Source organism: Odontesthes bonariensis, chromosome 3 (genome assembly GCF_027942865.1).
Source record: "Odontesthes bonariensis isolate fOdoBon6 chromosome 3, fOdoBon6.hap1, whole genome shotgun sequence".
NCBI classification, from domain to species: Eukaryota; Metazoa; Chordata; class Actinopteri; order Atheriniformes; family Atherinopsidae; genus Odontesthes; species Odontesthes bonariensis.
In genome coordinates this window covers 39,296,243-39,317,925 of record NC_134508.1, presented here as the reverse complement: position 1 = coordinate 39,317,925, position 21,683 = coordinate 39,296,243, and the positions used below count along the sequence as shown (strand labels likewise).

The 21,683-nt window shown below is 41.8% G+C and overlaps 1 protein-coding gene across 1 annotated transcript; it reads left to right on the top strand.

Annotated features, from left to right (window-relative positions):
* Nucleotides 1-406: 406 nt before the first annotated feature.
* cand2 (cullin-associated and neddylation-dissociated 2 (putative)) lies at nt 407-21,350 on the top strand. Its single transcript, XM_075461783.1, has 24 exons — nt 407-604; nt 1,802-1,945; nt 2,147-2,301; nt 2,728-2,851; nt 2,984-3,041; nt 3,474-3,672; nt 5,323-5,428; nt 5,667-5,809; nt 6,165-6,475; nt 10,402-10,543; nt 10,826-10,944; nt 11,439-11,594; nt 13,071-13,292; nt 13,383-13,589; nt 14,755-14,942; nt 16,282-16,447; nt 16,893-17,036; nt 17,344-17,483; nt 17,834-18,009; nt 18,668-18,763; nt 19,521-19,690; nt 19,770-19,934; nt 20,334-20,441; nt 20,638-21,350. The coding sequence occupies exons 1-24, from the start codon at nt 537-539 to the stop codon at nt 20,866-20,868; spliced, it is 3,738 nt and encodes a 1,245-aa protein (XP_075317898.1). The 5' UTR covers nt 407-536; the 3' UTR covers nt 20,869-21,350.
* The last annotated feature ends 333 nt before the right edge of the window (nt 21,351-21,683 follow it).

Here is a 21,683-nt window from a genome sequence, read left to right as displayed (position 1 = left end):
TTCAAGCTACATTAAACCGTAAGCAACGTTTTCACAATTTATAATAAAAAAAAATCACAAATCATTTTTCATAAGAATGTCAGTATTTTCTGTTCTCAGGTTTTATTAAATTTTAATTGTATTTTTTCTTTTAATCGCACGGGCTTTTCGGACTTGATTGTTTCACTTGAAGTTTGAAAATAAAATAAAATAAAATAAAATTGACAGTTTTTTTAAATACAAGAAGATGAAGATAGTTAATTGTAGAGCTAGCTTCTGATGTTTACATTTATTAACGATTAAAATATCGTGTTTTATGGCAAGAGGTGACTCCGCTGTGATACCCCATATGTCCACACGGGGGAGGTATAAACCTTAAACACTCTCCCAACGTCTATTTTTATCCGAACCCACCGAGTGTCAGGTTCCAGCGGCCGTTAGCTCCCCTCTCTGCCCACCAGTCACGCCATGTTGTCAGGGTGAATCTGTTGCCCCAGTTTCCTTACTTTACCGCAGATTTTAAAGTTTGCTTGCGTGTCAGCTGTAAAAGTACGACGATGTCGAGTGTGTCCTACCACATCTCCAACTTGTTGGAGAAAATGACATCCACTGACAAAGATTTCAGGTACAGTAAGAAACAGTTGAGCAGCTGTGACAGTGAGATGACACATTTCAGTCGAACTCATGTAAAGCGTGTGGCATCTTATTACACTGTGGGCACTTCATTTCTGTCTTAAAGGAATTTTTTAAAAACTTTTCTGGAAGCAGACAATAACACTTTAAGCCTGCTTTTAGTAGAAATATAACCACATAGATTGTTTTCGTTTTCATTTCTTTGTTCCTTCTATATATTGGTAGGAAAATGTGTAGAGATAGTGTCAGTGTTATTACTTTCCACTTTTTTTCAACAAACAGCCCAAAACCCAAATTAATTCAGATTACTATCATATACAAGTGCTTTAAAGTATGTGAACCCTTTAAATCTTTTATATTTTTTCACAAATATGACCAAAAACATCATTGTGATTTACATATAGGTCCTAATATTAGGTGAGAAATGACCCAGTTGAAACAACGTGACAGATGCTGAACAGAGGATCAAGTGTGATGGCCTTTGCATTTAAACTTTACTGGTAACTCTTGATGAGTCCTGCGTATTAACTTGAATTATTTTGAAACTTTTAAAAGTTTCTCAGCACAGTTTGTGACTATGTGAATCTTAAACCTGTGTGCTTCTGACTCGTATTGAAGCACACTGACCCTTTTTATGCATATTGCTGGGCCTGAAATGGCCCCAGAGCTCCTGGGGGCTGAGATACCGCAGTTCGTTACTTGAGTTTTCAACCCTGCACCCCCATTGTTTTTGCTTTACGGTTACATGATGTTTTTGTGGGCGTTTGATGGCGTCTTTGTGGCCTCTGCATGATAACAAATGAATGCGTACGGCTGTACATGTGAAGGACTCACAGGAAGATTTGTGTGTATGACATCAGTGTTACGTCTCACAACTGTCGGGGGAGCCAAAGCGCAGAAAATTGCCAACTTCCTTAGTATTACTTTAAGGTAACGGTCACACGACAAAGAAAATGCATTTAACTCTCAATTTGGAGACGAAAACAGATAAGTTGGTGGCATATTTTGTTAAAAAAATTATTGATTTGATTAATTAGTTATGATGTACCTGGCTGTTAGGTCTGAGGTCTTTTTTATTTAAATTACCGGATTCGTGTTCAATTTTTTCTTCATGTTTAATGAGATTTGTTTCAGCTGTGAGTATTTTTCCTTACCTCAGTCTTTGTGCGCTTGTATTTGCTGTGTCCAGGTTTATGGCCACGAATGACCTGATGTTGGAGCTGCAGAAGGACAGCATTAAACTGGATGAGGACAGCGAGAGGAAAGTGGTTGCCATGCTGCTCAAACTGCTGGAGGACAAGAACGGAGAGGTGCAGAACCTGGCTGTGAAATGGTAAAACTTAACAAATACCCTCATTCATTAGTGAGTCGTCTTATTTGCTGCAGGTTGTGCAGGATGGAGGGCGACTCTGCCTCTATACAACCGTCCATTACAGCATCATTCAGACCTCACACAGACTTCCAGATGTATCATATTAAAACTTTATCTTGAATGTTGTCTATGCTTTCTTCATGTTTTTTTTAATGTTTTTAGCCTTGCCCCTCTGGTGAGTAAGGTGAAGGAGCCCCAGGTGGAGGCGATGGTGGACACTCTGTGCTCAAACATGATGTCAGACAAAGAGCAGCTGAGGGACATTTCCAGCATGGGCCTGAAGGCTGTGATTGCGGAGCTGCCTCTGTCTTCGTCAGGTGAGGGCCGACTGCTGCCTCAGCTGTCTCCTTGTGCTAGAGAAGGTGACCGACAGGATTCAGAAGTGTTGATCCTATGTCGAACGCATGTTGTAATGTGAAAACAGGATTATGTTTGGATATTTTCCGGGAATTAATCTGAAGTTCACGGTGAGACGATAGACTTTTTTACCAAATACAAACCAATAAACTCATTGTAATATCTTTCTCCTTCACTATGATTGCAGAGCTTCTCCTCCACTTTGGCCTTTTCACCTTTTACGTTATTGCACATTAAATCCTCAAAGTCTTGTAGATTTTAAGAGTAGGTGTAATAAAATCTGAGTGTTTTTGACAGCAGCCAGAACAGGTGCAACATTTTTTGTTTGGGGTTTATGAGCGATGTTTCTTTTTAAATCTTCCTCTGGGCTCCACATGCGTTGACAGGTTTGACTCTGACAGCCAGTGTATGTAAGAAGATAACCTCCCAGCTGATTGGCGCTTTGGGAAAACAAGAAGACGTTTCTGTTCAGTTAGAGGCCCTGGACATCCTGTCGGACATGTTGGGAAGGTAAATACGTTCTGCTCTAATCCACACAGGGAAAGGTCTCAGTTAAAGAAGTGGCTTCAAATACACTCCTGTAAAGCTGGGATGTCGTGTCATGTTGGACAAATGATTGGAGTGTTTTGGTTTTCCCTGCAGGCTCAGTGGCGCCCTGGTCAGTTTCCACAGCTCTCTCCTCTCCAGCCTGCTGCCTCAGGTAAGAAACATTTAGCCAGATAAAGTACAGCTGGAGAGGGACAAATGCAATAACGTTCAGCTGGTAGGGTTCTTCACCGCTGTGGTTCTTCACCGCTGTGCTTTGTTGCCAGCACCAACAAAGAGTTGGTGAGTTGGAATACAAGGGGAGTAAATGCCAGATAAGCTACAGATATGAAAAAGACATTCGGTTGAAGTTAGTTTGGTAAGAGGTGGAGTGTGGGAATGGTTTGGACATTTCAACTTGAGGGATGAAAGCAGCAGCTGGTAAAGCTGTGATGTAGGAATGTAAGGACACGTGAGGATTTAAAACTAATTGCCTGTTGGTTTTGTCTCCTGCTTGCATATCTTTTTCTCTCTACTGAATTTCTTTCAGCGTATCTGATCATAGCTTAATTTGTCCAATATCTCTTTTATCTGCATGCTCCATCAGCTAACGAGCCCCAGAATGGCGGTCCGCAAGCGCTCCATCTTGGCTCTCGGTCACCTGGTGCCCTGCTGTAGCCACGCCCTCTTCTCACAGCTAACCGAACACCTGTTGACAGAGTTGTCAAAAGGCCCGGCCGCATCAATGACGAGGACGTACATCCAGTGCTTGGCAACTGTCAGTCGGCAGGGTGGCCATCGAGTTGGTGAGATCTGCTGCTTAATTCACGGTGGATTAAATGTCAAATGGGAAAAATATACTGCAGTTTGAGTGAGGATTTACTTTGTAACACTGATGGGGATTATATGTCTGGATGAGCCTGGTTGGACTGTAATGTCAGGATCTACACATTCACGTCCTCTTTAGCATTACAGCTGCTTTCTGCCAATAGGTTGGTCATTTTATGGTGAACATGTCCTATTATGGTTAGTGTAGTTATAACGAAGGACTTAAATGTAGGCTCACTCCTCCAAAGGCAGTGAATCTAGATGAGAAAATCAGACATACATCAGGATTCAGACATACAAAGACTCACGGTGACAATGATCTGAGAAGAAACAAGGGAAACCTGATATATTGGCATTGATAATAATTGTGATATTAAAAAAGTAAAACAGTGATATTTTGTCAGTAATAAACATTGACAAAATCCTATCATTCTTTATGAAGATTAGTCAAACCTTTTATTCTTACATAATCCTCCAACCTACTGTTTTAGTGTAATTCAGCTGCTAAAGAAATAAGAGGAGTTGTCTGTAGATAGTTTGTAGTTATTGTGAATAAATTTGGTTAGAATAGAAATAGAAATAGAAAAATACTTTATTCAAATTAGTCAAGTAGCTCAACATTTTTCTAAATATTTACAATGATTGTACCAACAACAATAATAATAATACCAATTCCAGTAAAAAATACTACTACTAACTAATAATAATAAATGATTAAATAAACAAATAAATAATAAAAAAAATAAATCAATCAATTTGAGAAGAACTCAGCAGTCACTGTTATAAAGCCTTATGGCTGTGGGAACAAAGGACCTTCTGAACCTCTCAGTCCTGCAGCGCAGAGAGATGAGCCTCTCACTGCAGCTGCTCCTCTGTGCCAGGATGCTGTGGAGAGGATGTTTATTGTTCTCCAAAACAGAATACAATTTCCTCCTCATCCGTTGCTCCACTACAGCACTGAGAGGGTCCAGCCTTCTGCCTACAACAGAACCAGCCTTTTTCACCAGTTTGTCCAGGCGCCTACAGTTTTTGTCTGTAGTGCAACTCCCCCAGCAGACAGCAGCACAGAACAGTACACTCTCAATGATAGTGTTATAAAACATGCACATCATATCACTGCAGACATTGAAGGACCTGAGCCGTCTCAGGAAAAAGAGACGGCTCTGGCCCCTCCTGTACACTGCGTCTATGTTGGCAGACCACTCCAGTTTATTATCCAGCACCACCCCCAGGTATTTGCAGGTCTGAACAGTCTCTATCTCCCCTCCATCCATGCAGACTGACTGGTATGGGGTTTTAGGTTACACTAATTCTGTAGAAGAAATCTTACGTCAGGACAGGCCTGAGGTGGGAGAGTGTGATTAAGTACATGTTGATCCGTAGCTGAAACCTGGGCTGGAAGCAAAACTAGGTAAAATTCTTACTAAATAAAACAGAAAGTGAAGCAAATGTCAAATAAACATAAAAAGGGAACCTTTTTACAAACAATAGAGTATAAGAAAACCACAAAAAAACAGAGAACAACCAAAACCAAACTTTAGACTAAGATACAAAACAGAGATCATTTTTTATTTTATAACTTAATCTTAACTGTAGTTTTTGTTCCTCGACCTTTGTGTGTGCTGTAGGTGAACATTTAGAGAAACTGATCCCGATGGTGGTGAAATTCACCAGTGTGGAGGATGATGAGCTCAGAGAGTACTGTTTCCAGGCCTTCGATGCCTTTATACGCAGGTGAGCACACTGACAGACACAAACACATTGTCTCCATCACCTCAGAAAACATACATTTCCATAACCATAGCCACAACCTCTGCTTGTCTGACCCCAACGAGCCCCAGAGTTAAAGCTAACTCTGCCCGAACTATAAGTCTTTATATAAGAATTTAAAGATTTATTTTATGCTGACTCCACGTTGTAATTTCCACACTGAGACATCATGTCCCACCATGCCTTTAACACTGTTTGGCAGGTGTCCAAAGGAGATGTCGCCTCATGTTGCTTCAGTGACTCAGCTCTGCCTTAAGTTCATGACCTTTGACCCAAACTACAACTACGATGGCAGTGAGGAGGAGGACGAGGACAGCATGGACATCGAGGACGGACTTGATGAAGGTTTGTGAGAACTGCCTGTCCAACAGACAGACAGACATTCAGCAGGAAGATGTTAAAGAGAAAGCAAATACTTTTCTGTGAATGTGCTTATAAGGATGTTTTTGTCTCTGCTCTTCCCCTTGAAAAAGAGTTTGTTGTTAGATAAAATTTCTGCTGAGTCTGAGAAAAAGTTCTGCAGGTATTTTGTCAGAAGTCTTCACATAAAATCAGCTATTCGCTTGGGTTTGTTGGTATATAGACTGAGCAACATCTTGCAGTCACGAGCCTCATGTGAACTTTATACAGATGATTTAAAAATGACTGGTTTTTATGTATGAATTACTGCTGTCGCATCTCATGTCACGACTCCATCCAGAATCAGACGACGAGTACAGCGATGATGATGATATGAGCTGGAAGGTGCGCCGCTCAGCCATCAAGTGTCTGGAGGCTTTGATCAGCACCCGCAGAGACCTCCTTCTCTCCTTCTACTCCTCCATCTGTCCCGCTCTGCTGGCCCGATTCAAAGAGCGTGAGGAGAACGTGAGGGCCGACGTCTTCGCTGCTTTTTCAGCACTGCTGAGACAAACTCGCACGGGTTCAGGTCACCACGGCCTCATCGTGGCCGGTTCAGACCCAGGGGTGAGCAGGGAGGAGGAGCCAGCAGTTTCCCTGCTGAAAAAACAGGTACTGAACCAGGCTTACAAAATAACAGGGTTTTGCAGAATCTACTGATATTTACAAACCTATTTCATACAGCCCGACACATTATTTATAGAGTTAAAGGCCAACTTCCACTAAAAACCGGTTTTACTCGCTCCTTCTGAAAAAGGGAGGGTCACCCCTAGTTACATACACATACTAGGCTTCCAAGTGTTGCGTCACCTCCACAGGCTGTGTTCCCGAATTTACATAAACAATGCAGAGCCACGAGCGAATCAAAAAAGCCTGTACATTCTACGTCACACTGAAAAAAAGGCGTTGCCCACTTGGGATTATGCCCGCCCATGGGAAACCCGCCCCCCTCGGACGGGCCCTATAACTAAGCAGAAACCTGTAGTCTGTGGGGCTCCTCATTCCTCCTCATCGAGCCTCTCACTACCACCTTTCCATCAACTACATTTGACACTGAGCATATACAGAATGTTATTTTCAGGAGTTGCTAAAAAAAAACCTTTCCTTGGCTAACCTAATACTAAAATGCTAACGCTGCACACGGAGACTTCATAGCCACCATGGCAAATTACATAGACTGCGGAACGTGTTTGAACAAGGGGGGGCCACAATCGCAAGAGGGGGTCACCAAAATTTTAGGTCGGACATAATGCATAGCCGAGGCTATGCACAGTATACACGGACACGCACGTAATGCCATCAGTCAGGTCAGCCAGCACAGAACAGCGCAGAATAAAATGCACAAGAAAGGTACATCGGTGGTAACGCAACTGAAGCTGCTTGCTTGTACCAGTACTAAAGCACTATGAGAAACACTGAACCCAGAAAAGTGCACGTTCTGTGGTGCTTGGTCAGAGGAATGTATGGGAATATGCTTGCTGTTTTATCAGAGCTGGGCGAGAGATGATTTTACTTTAAATGTCCAAACAGTCAACACAGCACAGAAGGCTATAGCCTGCCCTACATAGATGAATCAATGGTCATGACTTTAGCCCACAACATGCCAGCACATAACCGTGCAGAGTAAAATGCTCAATCAGTCAACAATACACAACAAAAGCACCTCAGTAAGATGTTAACTCAACTTAAACTCGCTTGTATCAGAACAATGCAGTATAAAAACATTGAACAAAGAAGAGTGCACACGGCGGTGCTAATAAAACCATTGACTTATGAAGTGTGGAAAACGAACGCTCTGCTGATACGGTACTGACTTGGATGGTGAAAAAAAGTTTCAGAAGTTTGTGTACTTCGGGCTGCAGGTCTTTAGCGACAGGAACAGCATTCATTGCATTGCTTATGACTCTCACTGACAGTTTGTCATTTTGAAGTGTAGATGTCTTAATTGTGTCTGGCAACATGCGCAACTGTGCGCAGAGTTGATCAAAGTCAAAATCTTTGTATAGAGACGTAATGGATGATGGGAGTGTCACCTCATCCCCGTCCCCAGCTGTCACTAGTAGCCTCTCAATGTCCACCACTACTCCGAAATCACGCTGGTTGAAGCGCCTATCATTGTGAAGAACCTGTCCCTTGCACCCTCCTGGTTCTTTTTAGCACATCGGGATTGCTTGGTTGATGAGGCGTTGTAAGATCCGTGCAGCACTCACTTGAACAGTGCCCATGGCTAGCCTCAGCGAGGTTTGGTTCGGTTAGCGTAGTAGTTGAAGAACATTCGTCACTAGCCCTTCACACTGAGACCCGCTACCATCGCGGGTCCAAATTGCCACTTCGACCCGCGTCGAGCAATGTGAAAGCTTAGCGTATTAGGTGACCTGTGTAACTTGATGTAAAACAGAGTGAAACTTGTCCTCACCTGTCGCTGTTGTTCTGAATCAGCTGTCCATTCTGTCTTTTAAACTCCTCACGTCACGCCACGCCCACGTCCGACCCGCGTCAATTGCTTTCACACCAAACTCGGCTCGGCAAAAAGACTAGGGTCCGACGTGGGTCGAAAGGCGAGTCGAGTTGACACTGCAGCCCGGGTCGTCAGTGTGAAAGGAACAGCGGACACGCTAAATTTGCGAATTAAACGCGGGTTCTTCCTCAGTGTGAAAGGGGCTTCTGTTGCTTGGTTGGTCCACAGTTGAAGGTTGGGGCACAGCTGTCCCATCAGATGATGCTGTGCTTTTTACTTCTTTTGCTTTGAAATATTCAAAAATGGGTTTGTGCCTTTTCAAATTTGGTTGTATATTCCACGCCACGAACAATCTCTGCAGTCTACCACAATCACTACTTCTGCCGCGCGATTTTCAGTGCTGCGCTGTATAGGGCTCGGGCACACGCGTTGCATTCTGGGATATGGTCGCCATATTGGAGGCTCAATCTCGTAAACAAACCCTGAGGCAAGACGGAGATCAAGGACCAAACAGTGAGAGAAAAGTGAGAGAAAAGCATGTTAAAATCGAAGAAAGGATGTGGGATATACCGGGATACATTACAGAAGGAAGCCAGAGATCGGTACATACAGAAGATTGGCGTTATAAACGGACTGGACCCTTATGAAATACCGAGCAAGGAATGGATTGTCGACGAAGATTTACTGCCTAAATTCACCCTTTCGGACATAATTGCGTATATAGTATGTGGTGTCAGTGCTTATACTTTGCAACAGTTTCAATTCTAATGACACTTTACACTTTTGTCATGTTACTCTACTTGTAAAGAAATAATGAAACACACACACTTGGCTGTATCTCAAAGCATATTTATTTCAGACGACTTCAACTTTGCACAACACTCCTGCTCATGGTGGTCAGAGTACAACATACAGACACAATCTTGTCAAAGAATGTTTTGTCTTCACCTTCGCATGGCAAAACTATGTTGATAGGTACTTTTGCTGACAAAAAGGTGTATTGTTTCTGACAGTTCCAATCGCCCTTTCCATGTGAATTTGGAGATGGGCAATTTTCCTTGTATTTTCCACATTAAATTAAGATTAAGATCAGATTTATTGTCATGTATACATGCATACACACGAAATTTGTCCTCCGCTTTTAACCCATTGAGACATCCCTTGCTTCCAACTGACAGTGTCCTCTTGTGAAGGCGGGGATCTTTACCTCAGCACACAAAAGTCTGTAACTTACCAGAATGAAAATGCAGAGAACACACTCTCATCGACACCGGGATTGAGTGGAAAGTTATGCTTGGTCGTCTTACAGCAGCGATCCATGCTAGTCGACGACGCTTTGTTATCTCAGACACTTGGTCTCCGTGGGTGCGCCTCCAAGCAGGAAACCGGTAAAAAGATAAACCATTTACGATTTCCCCCCCATTCCTGTCACAGCTTACGCTATTGCACCCCACGACACAGCAACGTGCGACCATAGTGGCAAAGACAATAAGTAAAATAGATAAACCAACGAAGAAAGTTCCGAGACCAGGCGGGAGTACGTCTGCGCGCAGTGGAAAACAATGTAAACAAAGCAGTTCTGAGCCTCCAGTATGGCCGCCGCTCACGTAGTGACGTCACGTGCCCGAGCCCTATAGGCCTACATTTTGCAACATTGACGTGTGACGTGAAACATATTGGTTAAGGAAAACGCTTGATTAAATTATTAACGCATGGGTTGTGTTTAAGTTTGATCTTCGACAGGTTTTGAGTTGAAAAAAAACTTGCAGGCTCTCGGATACACACAGAGCGGGGAGGAGGGGGGTTCATTCATTCATTCATGGGGGGGAGCCAATCAGAGACGCCTCATTATCGCGTCACGGATATGCATGAGAAGGACCGGAAAACCCTGTCGTATCTCATCAAGCCATTCTTCCTGCCCACAAAAACAGCTTGAAACAAAGCAATCATAACGTTTTTTTTAAACAGAACCGACGCCTAATGCATTCAATAACAATGGTGAACACAGCAATATTAATGAAATGACGATGGAAGTTGGCCTTTAAAGTGTGTAAATGTGTGTGTGTGTCTCTGTATCCAGATTCCAGTGATCGTGAAGGCTCTGCACAGACAGTTGAAGGAGAAGAGTATTAAATCTCGGCAGGGCTGCTTCTGTCTTCTCACTGAGCTCACTCACACTGTACCTGGAGCCCTGGAAGAGCATATCCCTGCTCTAATACCTGGTATATGCATGCACACACAGAAACCCTAAAACATTTACTAACTTCACATTAATGTGCTCCCTCCTGTGGTCTAAAACTCCAGTTTTCCTCACAAACATAAACAAGTACACACACATTACATTGTACAACTTCTTTTCTTGTGCTGTCTCTTCTTCTCCATAAAAACCCACAAACATCTATTTGTCTTCTCCCACAGCTGCTTCATTTTCTCTTTTCCCTGCTTTTCTCCTTCTCCATCTGTTTTTCTTTCTTTTGCTCCTTTTCCATCCCTCCACCCTCCAGGAATCATCTTCTCCTTGACAGACAAGTCCACCTCCTCCACCATAAGGATCGATGCTCTCTCCTTCTTCCACGTCCTTCTCGTCTCCCACCCTCCACAAGCCTTTCAGCCACACATGCAGGTTCTTCAAACCTCCTTTAATGCTTTTTTTTAAATGTTTGCTCAGCTTTAATGTTTAAAACTACGATTTGCTGGTGAAATTAAGCCAAAAATAAGCTGTGCAGTCAAACATTTTATTTCAGTTGTCTCATTCTTTTTAATTTAAGTGATAGATTGTTACCGGGGCATCTGAGTGGACAGTTTTGAGTGGAGAAGGACAAAAACAGCTTTCATAGCTTCTTACAAAAGTGAAGCAGTGAGCTCTGATCCTCCCTTTAAGCTACAGGGGATTCATCAGTTGAAAAGGTTTTTCATTTAGCTTTAACTAAAATAGAAATCACTTTGATAAAAAAAGACTGATAAAACAATCGAAAGGCTTTATTCCAATGACATCATAGATATTCTGCACTGTTAGAAGTACAAACACAGAGTACTCTGTGTACTTTTGACAAAAAAAAAGAGCTTTGGCTGATTGTGTAATGCTTCTTTTTGCCGTCTCTGCTGTGGTCCCTGCAGGTGCTGCTGCCTGCGGTCTTGGCGTGCGTTGAGGACACTTTCTATAAGATCACCTCGGAGGCTCTGCTGGTCGCCCAGCAGCTGGTCAAAGTGATGAGGCCACAGGGACAGACAGCCATAGCTGGACCATTTGACCCCAAACCGTTCGTCAAGGAGGTACGAGGGCTCACGGCTGTTTTCTCTGATCTGTGGAGTTTTAATTTTATGCTCTGAATCCTCCTGGTGGTTTTTAATTTTCTATACAATACAGTTATCATGGTTCACCAAGTGGCTCTGAAGCTGGAGGTGGGCCCTCCTGGGAGAGTCTAATGATTATGATTTATATAAGGAAAACACGGCAACAAGAGATGATTTGAATTACAAATGTTGTAATTCTGTCTTTGAGTTGTATTTACTTTGGAAAGACAACAGAGGAGGGATTTATGTTTTATCACTGACAGTTTGAGACAATTGCAGAAATGCAAATTTACAGTTTTAATCTGGGTGATTTGTCAAGAAAATAACAATAGACTGTAAACAAAGACAAATCTCCTATGGAGCAAAACGAGGAATATGAATCAGGAGAACATCAGATTGAAGTTTGAAAATACAATATCTTAAACCTGAAAACACTAGCAAACAGAACAGAAGAACTCTCTCTCCCTCGTGAGCTTCCTTGTGTTTCCTGCTCACAAGCTCTCTGTCATGAGAGTGCATATGCAAACACACTCCTTTCGGAGGGAGTCGGGCTCTAGCTTTTCTTTGATCGAATGGAACTGTCACAATCCACAGAGAAAATGAGGAGGATCCAAATGCAGGACAAAGTGTGCTGGAGCCAGTCCATGAAGAGCAAACAAAAGATCTCAATGACTTAATGGGCTAACGGAACAAAAGGCACTGTTAGAATAGGAAAACCAACAGAGACCATAAATAGAATGCATCTTCTGTAAGAATACCAAGAACTAAAAAATGACTAGAAAAATCATGATTAGTTGCCAAGAAGTTCAGTGTTGAATGTGAAGGCACCTGTATGATAATCAAAGAGAAATTTGGGAATGTGACTTTAATTCAAACACAAAAAGCAGGTGATTAAATGTGGTCAGTTAGAGTTGCAGAAAGCAATGTTATGCAGTACAAAAATACCATCCATCCATCCATTTTCTATACCCGCTGAATCCAACTCAGGGTCACGAGGGGGCTGGAGCCTAGCTGTCACTGGGACAGGACACAAAAATACCAACAGGTGTTAATTCAACATAAGCAAGCAGATACTTTTGTTCACATAAAGCAGAATTATTCTTTTGTTTCACCTTCTTTGATGGACTGTAAATAATCACATGCATTAGAGATTGGTTGTATGAAACATGTGCCTGAACCTTGTCAATGTTGCTTAGGTGGAGTCCGGTCCCTGCTACCTCCAGAACATCCGATTAGAAATTTAGAATTATTCTGGCAGGCTTTATTGCCCTTTCATTGACTGTTCTCCACAGTGGAAGAGTTTGTTTTTGTTTACATTGTTTCATGTTGTATTTAATCTATAATTTGTTCCTGTTTTTTGTCCCTTCACTTAATTTTCTTGGCTTAGCCATTGTTTGGGCCCAGATGTGTTTTATTTTGTCACCTGTTCTTCATAAAATGTTGTTTCCCCCCAAGGTGTTTTCAGTAACAATGAAGAGGCTCAAAGCAACAGACATTGACCAGGAAGTGAAGGAGAGGGCTATTTCCTGCATGGGGCACATGGTGTGTCATCTTGGCGACCACCTCGGGGCAGAGCTGCAGGGAGTCTTGGCGATCTTTCTGGAGAGATTAAAAAATGAGATAACAAGACTCACAGCGGTTAGGACCATCACCCTCGTCTCGGCTTCCCCATTCAAGGTTCAGTAGGACCTTTTTGTTATAAACAGCACATTTTTTATTTGACTTTTTAAAAAGCATAAAAATGACTGCCCTCCTTTGTCATCACAGATTGACTTGTCATCCATCCTGCCAGAGACGTTGTCTCTTTTGGGATCTTTCTTGCGGAAGAACCAGCGGGCCTTGAAGCTCGGCACGCTGGCGTGTCTCACTTCACTGGTCACCCATCACGCTGCCAGCATCAAGCCTGCAGCTCTGGAGCCCATGCTGAGTGAGCTTCCCCCTCTGGTGGATGAAAGTGACATGCATGTATCTCAGGTACTCACATTATTCATGCTGCTCACAACTTGTGCAGTTCAACATCAGGAGGATAAATAATGCCAAAAGGTGATTTCTGGAACTTGAAAGTTCTCAGACAGTCACAGAAAATAGTTGGAAAATGTTTGTATGCGTGCATTTGACAGCAAGATACAGACTTTTTGCAAGGAAGAGTTTTGTATACATTTAGTAGGTCGTGATCATGACTTTTGAGGTAGTTTCCTGAAGTAATAGTATTTGTTTTGATCCTATGTTTTAAAAATGGCTGTGTTTTGGTGCCACCTCAACCAAAACACATCAGCCTCTCTATGTAATTCTATAGGAATACTACAGAATATGTAATGATACTCGTATGAAGCCATTCGAGTCTCTAGTGGGAGCTCTGAGAGGTTAGAGAGACGTCAGTGTACTGGTCTGTGGGCTAAGCTGCATGCCGCACATTTCCTGGAGTCTGTGAACACTTGGGTCTAGCCTCTCCATCAGGGTAGAACGTGTAGGACGCAGGATATGAGACAAAAAGTATGTTACGGTAATGACTTGTTTACGGCATGTCAAGAATAACAGATAGGACTATTTTTGTGTTGGTATCGTGATCACATGTATTTAAATGGATCTACAATACCAACTACCAACTAGTGGAACGCAACATACAGATTCTTACTAGCATGCACACTTGCTTGCTGTAAATGCTCCAATAAATTTTCTGAGTGAGATGACCTGTGCATGAAGTCAGGGGCAAATGATAGTTGGGCTCTCACATGCAGCCCCTACAAAGCATCTCTGTTTTCAGTCCTGCAGTGCCTGTGTGACATGGCTTTAGAGAGGAGCAAGCTTACAGTTGATTCACATTCATAATGTTGACGACGGGTTCAGTTTGGCTGCAGCTATGCTTATTCCCATTAAAACTTTAAAGTATTAGAGCTGATACAAATGAATTTTTAAGCCTTTCCAGCTTCATAAAATTAAAGTTTGTCATAAAGTAAATTTAAAGCCAGGGTGGACGATATATTTTATTTTCCATGAGTGGGTAATAACTGTACCAGTGGAGTTTTTAAGTATTCTGCTAACAGACAGATGAGTCCGCTTTCAACAACACAATGTTCTGAACCAACATATGTTTTATCGATGTTGTGGTGAACTTTAGACATTGTATGACTCTGTTTAGGTATCCATCACCCTGCTGACGTGTTTGGCCAAAGCCTGCCCCTCCTCTCTGGCTAAAATCAGCTCATCTGTGCTGCCCGGAGTCTTCAGACTCATTCATTCACCACTGCTGCAGGGTGGCGCGCTGGTCGCCATACTGGACTTCCTTCAGGCGATGGTACAATCCAAGGCCACTAACCTGGGTTATAGGTAAGATGGCATGTGACGGTGAGCACATATGTGTCCATATTGGGAAAAAAAAGGGAATTCTGGTGGGAAAGCTGTTCAGGGTTGATCACTTCTAATGGTTTGTTTGTAATACTTTTGTTGACCCACTAAGGTTTTAAATAGCTGATAATGATCACGCAGTTTAAGAGGTGACTTTTTGCCAGCTTTAAAAATAAAATGATCTAAAATGTCAGTGTTTCCCTCAGGCTTGTAAACAGCTGCTATTTTGTCAAGTGACATAAATCCTTCCAAAACCCACAATGTTGAAGTCACTTTAGGTGATTAAACGCCATTATATTTCATTACAGATTATAAAACATTACAATGAAACTTGATCAGAGCTCCCCTCGCGTCACCAATCCAGATTCTATCATGTCTGGAGTGTGTTAACATCAGTCTGAGTCACTTCTGAGTCAGGTCTGCATTGCATTACAACATTGATATTGAAGTGATTGCAGTTTTCAAGGGGAACTCCACAAATTCTATAGATAAAGATCAGTTCACTAATCACAGGCTAAGTCGAGAAAAATGTGTAATGTCTTCTGCGGCTCTGCAGGAGATTTGTCAAAAAATAAGCTTGAGTCAGGCCTTTCGATGCCAACCAAGGGAGAATGAGACCAAACCCAAACAGAACAGACAGCATGTTATGTTCAGACTCTCCTCAGGTGGCGGGGAAGCTGATCCATTTGCCTCCGTTCGTGGAAACAAAGGAAAAAATGCACTTTCAAACACGACACCCTGGACTTATGGAGTATATCAACAGGGAAAGTTTAAGGAAAACACATTTTCAGATTTGTCTGTGTGTGAACAGATCGACCATCCAGAGATGATACACTACAGTTTGTATGGAAAACATGTAGCTGAAATCAACATTGTGGCAGGACTTTATGTATAAAGCAAAACTTTAAGAGATATTTAAGTGAATAGCTTTATGCCTTTGAGTCTAGGTGAGTCTAGTAAAAGGTGATTTAGTTCGATTCTATCTTTGGCTTTGTTTTGAGAGCATGTATGAGCTCTGAACACAGAGTGCCATCATTGTTAAAGCCTCTCTTTGATCACATTTAGAAAGTCCTCATCAGACGTAACTGGTCTGAGTTTGTTATTGCCCCCAAATACCAAATGCTAAATGCTCCAGTTTTGTATCTGTTTGTGCGTATGTGCTGGTATTGTTTTTGTTTTTTAACCTGATTATTGACTACGAATGTAAATGAGCAAGTTTGCTGTAATCCAGCTTGTTTAGATCACGTTTAACTCAACTGATGTTCATCAACCTAGATTGAATTGAATAAATCAAATGAATGAATATTCCTCTCTTCTCCAGTCAGTTGCTCAAGTCTCTCACCGAGCCATTTCAGAGCTCTAAGTCCTCTGCGGACAGCAGCATCCTTCACAGGCAGTCGTATCACTCTGTCGCTCGCTGTGTGGCCGCTCTGTCTTCAGCTTCTCCCAAAGACACACCTGGCACCGTGTCCAGCCTCATACAACAGGTGTGTGACTGCATCCTTCTCTCTGATGCTCCACTCTAGGTCTGTTTCAATGCATTTATATAGATTATTCATTTTATTTGAATTAAGTGTGAATTTGCACGAGAGAGACACACTACATATTGAGTTAAACTCTGAGCCTCTTCAGTCTTTTTGCATATTGAGTTAAACTCTGAGCCTCTTCAGTCTTTTTGCATATTGAGTTAAACTCTGAGCTTCTTCAGTCTTTTTGCATATTGAGTTAAACTCTGAGCCACTTCAGTCTTTCTGCATATTGAGTTAAACTATGAAAAATGACAGGAGTAGATAGATAGATAGATAGGTAGGTAGATAGATAGATAGATAGATAGATAAATAAATACTTTATTCATCCCAATTTGGGAAATTGTTTTGCTGTTGAAGTAAGCTGTGTTTCTGTGTTATTGAAGCTCTTTTGTCATCCCCTCAGGTGAAGAATCCTGGCTCTCCAGAGTCATCTCGTGTCCTGGCTCTGTTGTGTCTGGGGGAGGTGGGGAGGAGTGGCGGCAGTCTGGGAGCGAGTAAGGAGGTGCAGGGAGTAATCTTGGAGGCCTTCTCCTCCACCAATGAAGAGGTAAGACACTGTGCATAGTTCCATAATAGTATAAAACATTTTAATCTAAACCTTTTTCTTGTTCTCATATGTTTCATATAAATAAAAGAGGGATAAGACGTGCAATTCAATAGCAAACACCCAACCTCATTAAAAACATCCCTTAAAATGAACAACTAATTAAGGAGTCTATATAAATCTAATGATGTGAGAGGAGGAGTGTTGTCTGTCTCCCTTGCAACCAAATGAGCTTCTTGCTGTATGAAAACTGAGTTAAACCTTAGATTTTCTGAATGCTTGTGATGAAGTATCTTGTTTGTGTTTCCAGGTGAAGACAGCGGCCTCCTGCGCTTTAGGCAGCATGGCGGTCGGGAGCCTGAAGGAGTACCTGCCCTTCCTGTTGAAAGAGATTTCAGCTCAGCCACGGAGACAATACCTGCTCCTACACTCCCTCAAAGACGTTATCAGGTGAGTGTTCATTGATGTGAGTAACTGAGCATTTACAGAACATGTTTAATTATACATTAACTAACATTAACAACATTGATTTAATTAATAGCTCTTTTATTGTCTGCTGTTTTCGCTTTGACTTTATAAAAAATATCTTTTGAACCCAGCTCTCTGTTCTTTTGTGACCAAAACTGTAAATTGACAACTTTGTGTGCGTCGTTCTGTCCAGTAATTTTTTTTTTTAACCAATCACAGAAAAATTAATGGGAAAAAAACTGAATGAAGTCATCTTTGCATTTCCCTTTAAAGTCAGACTCAAACTCGCATTTCCTCTCTTTGATGAATCCCTTTTTTCTCTCCCTGATCAGCGCCTGTCCAGCCTCTAGTCTCACAGCCCATGTGGAGTCTATCTGGGCTTTGCTCTTCCAACACTGTGAGAGTCAGGAGGAAGGAACCAGGAACCTGGTGGCTGAGTGTTTGGGAAAGCTGACTTTAGTCAACCCTGCACAACTGCTGCCCAGACTCAAACAACAAATTAAAGCTGGTAGGAGGGCTGTTGAGTAGACTTTCAGTCTTTTATGAACTCTCATTTTAATTCAACATCGCATACAGAGCTGTGCAGTTTCAAAGCAACTTTACATTTTAGATGCTCTTTTTTCAGCTGCTTGAATATTGAGACTTTTAAAAACAATTTATTCAAAAACAAGTCAAAGGAACAAAATATGATAAAAATACAGAAAACTCTTGAGGAAGCAAAGGAGTAAATTATGTATGAGTGGATGTATATCAGTAATTTTGTCTTTATATAGCTACTCTGAGCAAGATGATATGAAGATACAGTATTAGTCTTACCAGTATCTAAGCTTAAGGATCATCTGACCAATAGTTTGAACCAGAATTAAATTGCTCTACAACATAAAGGTCATACAGTCATAAAAGTTGGTGTAAATAAGGCCTCAGTAGGTTTCAAACCATTTACTGTTTCTTTAATAGGAAGTAGCGCCATCATTTCCTTTTTACATAGTAAAAAGTGTTGTGAGTCTGAGCTGCTCTACTCAGCTCTATTGTATTTAGGTTAAGATGTAATGGGATATGTCGCAGGAAACTGGGCAAATCATTCTAAAATGATCTTCATGACGCTTATGTAAACCATCCCAAACCGGAAACATTCTTAATTCAGTACTCCACTTGCCTCCTCGCAGGTTCTCCTCTGGCTCGCAGCACAGTGGTGACAGCTATCAAGTTCACTATTGTTGACCATCCGGCTCCCATCGATTCACTGTTGAAAGACTGCATAGGTAAGTCATAAACAAAAAAACACCACAAGCCGCAAAGGAATTCCTCGTTTGAAAATACTAAATATTTATATTATCTCAAAATCTGCCCTTGGAATCACATTGAAACAGACATTGAAGCATCTCAGCCTTTACATTCACTGGTTATTTTATTAGGAACAGCATGTTAACATTGAACCAGGCCTCCTGGCAGCATTCATTTTATAAGATGTTATAAACCTCACTTTGAGATCTAGGTTTGAAGCAATGCTCAGACCGGCTGTGGAACTCAAACCGTGACCACTGACAAAAAGCAGGTCGCTCTTTGAAGTCATGCTGCTGATTCAGACAAAAAACTAATTTCAGCATCAACAGAAAAAGATTCATCAGACAAGACGACATTTTCACTTCTTCTACTGTTCATTTGTGGTGAACCTGTGTTTGCCTCAGCCTCGTGGTCCTCTACCCATTACCTCTCACTGCAGATGTGTTGTGAGTCTGAGCTGGTTTTCTGTTCTCTAAGCGGTCCTTTTTTTCTGTTAGTTCCTGTCCGGATGCTGTTGAAACAGAACTGCCTTCGCTTTGCTTTTTCTTCATTCTGAGAACATTTTTTTAATGGTTTTAGTGTTTGGAGACCCACATAACACTCTGATCTAAAGGGCAGAACTTGTTTATCTTTGCTTGGATCAAAACTTCTAAAATTCTAAATGGATCTCAAAAAAATGAAAAAACTGGTTCTGAAACACTTCCCTAAAGCAGTGATTTAATCTCTGTGTGACAGGGGACTTCCTGAAAACTCTACAAGATACCGACATCAATGTGCGTCGTGTCGCCTTGGTGATGTTCAACTCTGCAGCTCATAATAAACCATCTCTGATCCGCGGCCTGTTGGGAAAAGTGCTGCCTCACCTCTACAAGGAGACCCAGATCAGGAAGGACCTCATCAGAGAGGTCAGTTGACTGACTGAGAAACTGCTGGTGTTTATGTGTTTTCTCTGTGCAGACGTACTGTTTTATTTTTGTTCTGCAGGTGGAGATGGGTCCATTCAAACACACTGTGGACGATGGCTTGGATGTACGTAAAGCAGCGTTTGAGTGTATGTACACTCTACTGGACAGCTGCCTGGAGGGGCTGGACGTCCTGCAGTTCCTGGATCATGTAGAGGAAGGACTCAAAGACCACTATGATATCAGAGTGAGCAGAAATGATGTTGAAGATTTACATAGTGAGATCACATCTGAGTTGTTTCTCTTGATCAGTAGGAAACTGCAGCTCAGATTGCTTTCTTTAATGGTCAGTTTTCACAATAAAAAAGATAAACTACCGACCATTTCTGAAAATACTTAAACTTCACAGTCTGCTTTTGCATTTCGATTTGACAAACTTTAGACAGACAGACGACAGAAAACTCTCAGGTTTTAGGAGGCTTCTGTAAACAAAACTTTGGGTCGTAACGTGTTAAGACACTGCATCCTCACAGAGGTTTCTGACTATAGAAACCACAGCGTATGCGCAGTTGCTCCTGTAACCTTCAAGTGTCCCATTAATTAGTTTTCCTTGTGTCTCACATGCGTTTTTCTTTGTGACTTGTAGATGTTGACCTTCTTGATGCTGGCTAGACTGGTGTCTTTGTGTCCTGCTGCTGTTCTTCAAAGACTGGACAGACTAGTGGAGCCACTTAAAGCGACCTGTACCACCAAAGTAAACTCAAACTCAGACACAAAGTCTTATTGATATATAGTAAAATGATTGATATATTGAATTGAAATGCAAAGATATGGAATTACTTGGATAACAGATGACACATGTATGTTAACTGTTGGGTAATTTGAATGATAAAGTTAACATTATCACTGTGCACTGAAACAAAGTCTCTGTCACATTCCACCGCCTGTAGGTGAAGGCCGGCTCCGTGAAGCAGGAGTTTGAGAAGCAGGAGGAGCTGCGGCGCTCGGCCATGCGAGCTGTCGCCGCCCTGCTGGCTGTGCCGGAGGTGGAGAGGAGCCCCAGTATGGCCGACTTCGCCAACCAGATCAGATCCAACGCCGACATGGCGTCCATCTACCAGAGCATCCAGGGAGGGGAGGGAGGGAGCGTAGGACCCACAGAGAGCATGGATATGAGCTAAACACAGGAAGACAGGAGAATATTACGTTTTTTATAGATGGTTTTAGTACCATAGTTAAAGTGATCTGTGTTTTAAAGAAGCATAAACGCTGGGTGTTTTTGGTACTGTGTGAACTCCCTCTGTGTCAAAATATGTTTTATTATAACCAGGCAAAATGGATTGAATGACTTAAAAGTTTATATTCCTTCATCTTGTAATCTTTGCAGACAGAACAGGATTACATTTAGTTCACATGAAAAAAAGTACAAGCAGCATCGTGGATGTTGCAAATTGTCTGATGGATGGCTGTTTCCAGTTAACAGGAAATGCAGTGGCTGAGTTTTAACAGGTTATAAGCAGCTCAGAAAACCACAGGCTGAACAAAAGCCTTCAGCAACGTGAAAGTGACTCACTGATCTGCGTGAAGAGAAGCTGCGTGTCTTCTTTGTGATATCGATGCTAACGTGACATAAAATGTTTAATCTGTTGATTAAAAATAATTAAAATCACAATACTGTTGTTTAATCTGAGTAACTGGAGTTCTCACGTCTACAATTTCTCCTCACAACTGATCTATACATTTAAAATGCAAAGCAGTGAAATATTACCAATTTTTGTACTATAATAATTACAGTTAAGGAGATGACATGCGTGGCTCATATGGAAGAGAAAGGAATGGTTTGTTGTAAATGTAGAATACCTTAGAACATATACACAGCCTCATAAATAAGCTAAAAAAAGCATGACATCTGCATGAGAAACTGACCCAACACTGATAAAATGCCACCACATTAAACAGCATTCCATGCTCTGCTAAAATTTATAGCCCACATTAC